This window comes from Chelonoidis abingdonii, chromosome 11 (assembly GCF_003597395.2).
Source record: "Chelonoidis abingdonii isolate Lonesome George chromosome 11, CheloAbing_2.0, whole genome shotgun sequence".
NCBI lineage: Eukaryota > Metazoa > Chordata > Testudines > Testudinidae > Chelonoidis > Chelonoidis abingdonii.
In genome coordinates, this window is record NC_133779.1 from 20,168,045 (window position 1) to 20,170,902 (window position 2,858).

General features: G+C 63.8%; 2 protein-coding genes and 1 long non-coding RNA gene across 3 annotated transcripts in view; 1 reads left to right on the forward strand and 2 right to left on the reverse strand.

Annotated features, from left to right (window-relative positions):
• LOC116833532 (deoxyribonuclease-1-like 1) overlaps window positions 1–2,214 on the reverse strand; it is a 4,566-nt gene extending 2,352 nt beyond the window's left edge. The window contains exons 1-2 of the mRNA XM_075070607.1: window positions 2,165–2,214; window positions 449–601 (exon numbers count right to left, since the gene is read on the reverse strand). Coding sequence (XP_074926708.1) covers window positions 449–601; window positions 2,165–2,199 — 188 coding nt within the window. The 5' untranslated portion in view covers window positions 2,200–2,214. The remainder of the gene's footprint in view (window positions 1–448; window positions 602–2,164) is intronic.
• Window positions 1–2,858, reverse strand: part of LOC142047515 (uncharacterized) — a 329,291-nt gene that overhangs the window by 309,792 nt on the left and 16,641 nt on the right. The window lies entirely within an intron of this gene.
• TAFAZZIN (tafazzin, phospholipid-lysophospholipid transacylase) overlaps window positions 2,439–2,858 on the forward strand; it is a 5,601-nt gene continuing 5,181 nt past the window's right edge. The window contains exon 1 of the mRNA XM_075070609.1: window positions 2,439–2,446. Coding sequence (XP_074926710.1) covers window positions 2,439–2,446 — 8 coding nt within the window. The remainder of the gene's footprint in view (window positions 2,447–2,858) is intronic.

The window sequence follows — 2,858 nt, forward strand, 5'->3', positions numbered from 1 at the left end:
GGGCGTCACGGAGCGTGCGGGAGTGGGGGCCCCGCACCCCCGGCTCCCTGCGATTCACTGGGCGTCACGGAGCGTGGGGGAGTCGGGGCCCCGCACCCCCGGCTCCCTGCGATTCACCGGGACTCTCAGCCAGCCAGCAACGCAGAAGGTTTATTAGATGACAGGAACACAGTCCAAGACAGGTCTTGCAGGAACAGACAACAGGACCACCCTTGGTCAGGTCCATCTTGGGCGGGGGGGAGGGAGGCCAGAGCCCCATCTGGGCTCCCCTCCATTCTTCCAGCCAGCTCCAAACTGAATATCCCTCCAGCCTCCCATCCCCAATGCAGCCAGTCCCAGCCAAACTCCCCTGCAACCTTCCCAGCCAACACTCCCCCCTCAGCATTCAAAGAAAACATTAAGAACATTCCCAGTTCGTCACACCTGGCTCCCGGCACCTGGACCCTACTCCCCTCCCAGCAGAACCAGGTGTCCTGGCACACACTCACCTTTGCTGGGCAGGCTGAAGCGCACAACAAAGGGTTCACAGGCGAAGGCGTCCGGTCTGTCGGGGTTCTCGTCCAGGCACAGGTAGGAGTTGAGGACCTGGGTGCGGCTGGACCTGCAGGTAAGGGGCAGGGTTAGAGCGGGGAGACTGCGGGGGAGCGTGTGCTGGATCCCTCCATCCCGGCGGCTTGATTTTACTCATTGATTTTTCTACGGCAGACTGGCTGCAGCGTGGTTCCGAGTCGCCAGGCGATGGTTCGTGTCCTTTCACCTGTGCTTTGGTCACGCTGCGTGTGGTGGGGGCTGGAGTCAGATCGCACAGGCAGCCTCTCCGATTCAGCCAGTGAACCCAATTCCCTGAAACCTGCAGGAGCTGGAAGGAAAACAGCTTCTCGCGAAGTGATGTGCCCGGCTTTGTTCCACAGCGGCCGCAGGTCATCGGGGGACCAGAGCGATTCTGATCCCCCAGCCTGTGCTCCCCACCCCCCCTCAGCCCGTGGTCTGAATCCCAGACCAGCCTTCCACCACCACCCACAGGCTGCATCTGGCTCTGTCCATCACAGCCCCCCACCCTGTGTCCAAAGCGCTGTCCCCTCTCCCACCCCACAGAGCCCCACACAACCCTCTGCCTCCTGAGTCCCCCTGCTCCCTGTCACCCCTCTCCAGAGAGCCCCCCACCCCAGACAGCTCCCCTCCCTGTCCACCATGCTCCACCCCGAGAGGCTCCCCCTAAAATCTCCCCCTTTGTCTTCCCCCTCCCCCAGATAGCTCTGCCCCCCGCCCAGGTCAGTGTGAGCCCAAGATTCTGCCCCCCACCCCCCGTGTGCAGAGCTAACCCTAACCCATTGGTCAGTCCTGTCTATCCCAACCCCCCCACATCTGTCCCAACCCTTCCACAACTGATTCTCCCCCTCATCAGGTCAGGGACTCGCAGGGGGCAGGACCCGGGGATTGGACAGGAAGTGGGGGGTGGGGAGAGCCTGGGAGACCCGGGGCAGGGAAAAGGAGCCAGGGAAGGCGATGGGACAGGAAGAGGGGGACAAAGGGCAGGGACAGGAAGTGTGTGCGGGAGCCTGGGGGACCTGGGGCAGGAAGTGGGGGGGTGGGGAGAGCGGCTTTGCAATTTGGCACCCCCCCAGGCACCAACCTGAGGCAAGCTCTGCAGAGGAGGACCAAATCCCACCCCCTGCCACCCTAGCAGAGCAGGGCCCAGATCTGACTCCCATCCCAGCCAGGGAGCCCAGCCTCACCCTCCTCTCTCTGTGCCCCACGCTGGCTCCAGTGGCTGCTCCACCCATGGGCCCCAGCTCTCCCAGGGTTTCACTTCCCCCGCTCCTCGCCAGCCCCTGCTGAGCTAGGCTGGCCCCACCCCGCAGGGGAGAGTAGGTATCGGGGTCCCTGCCCCGCTGCAGGTATCCACAGGACGGACCTGTAGGGCCTCGCCGGCATACAGCCCTATGCGCTGCAATGCAAACACGGTAACAGCCAGAGATGCACCAACGCAGGCTAACATACAGGCACTCCCGTGTACCTGCACATGCACTGACATGCTAAGAGACGTGTCAAACATGCGCTGACACTGACGCACTAACACAAGCACATGCCAGAACATGTGTACATGCAACCACCCCACATGCACTGCCATGGCTTGGTGCACAACTGTGCGCGCTGAACACACCTGCAGTGACACGTGTCAGCAGCGCACACACGCATGGATGTCACACAGATGCTTCTGCTGACCGACACGCCTACACGGATGGACACGCCAGCCCCCAGGGCCTGGCAGGAGAACACGTGCTAACACGCACCGACACGGAGGGAACATGTCGCCGTGAGGTCCCCAGGGGCAGCATGCGGGGTGACGTCACCACACGAGGTCACAACCCACCACCCGTGATGTCATCGCGTGTGACCTCACAGCACCTAACTGTGACGTCACCAGATTCGTCACGATGGCGTTGTGAGTGGCTCTGATGTCACCGCGCACGGTGGTGATGTCGCTGCGTCCGATTATGACATCGCACTTCCGGCTGCTCTATGCTGCCTCCTGCTCCGGGCGCTCTAGCCGCCCGTCTTGTCTGCCCTGGGGGGAGGGGCGGGCGTGCTGCCGCTCTGTGTCCCGAACCCGGAAGTTGGCCGCTCTACCCAGCGCATCTCGTATGCTCCGAATCCTCCGAGCCTCCTCGCGGCGCTGTGCGACACCTGCATTTGCGGCCGGGCCGGGCGCGCTTTACGGCCGGAAGGGCCGCCCGTGGACGGCTGCGTTCGCGACAGCAGGGAGGCGGCGGGGGCGCTTCGCAGCCGTGGGCGATGCGGGAGGGGCCATGCAGTGGAGCGCAGAGACACGCGGGAGCGCAGAGCTGCTCGTGTGG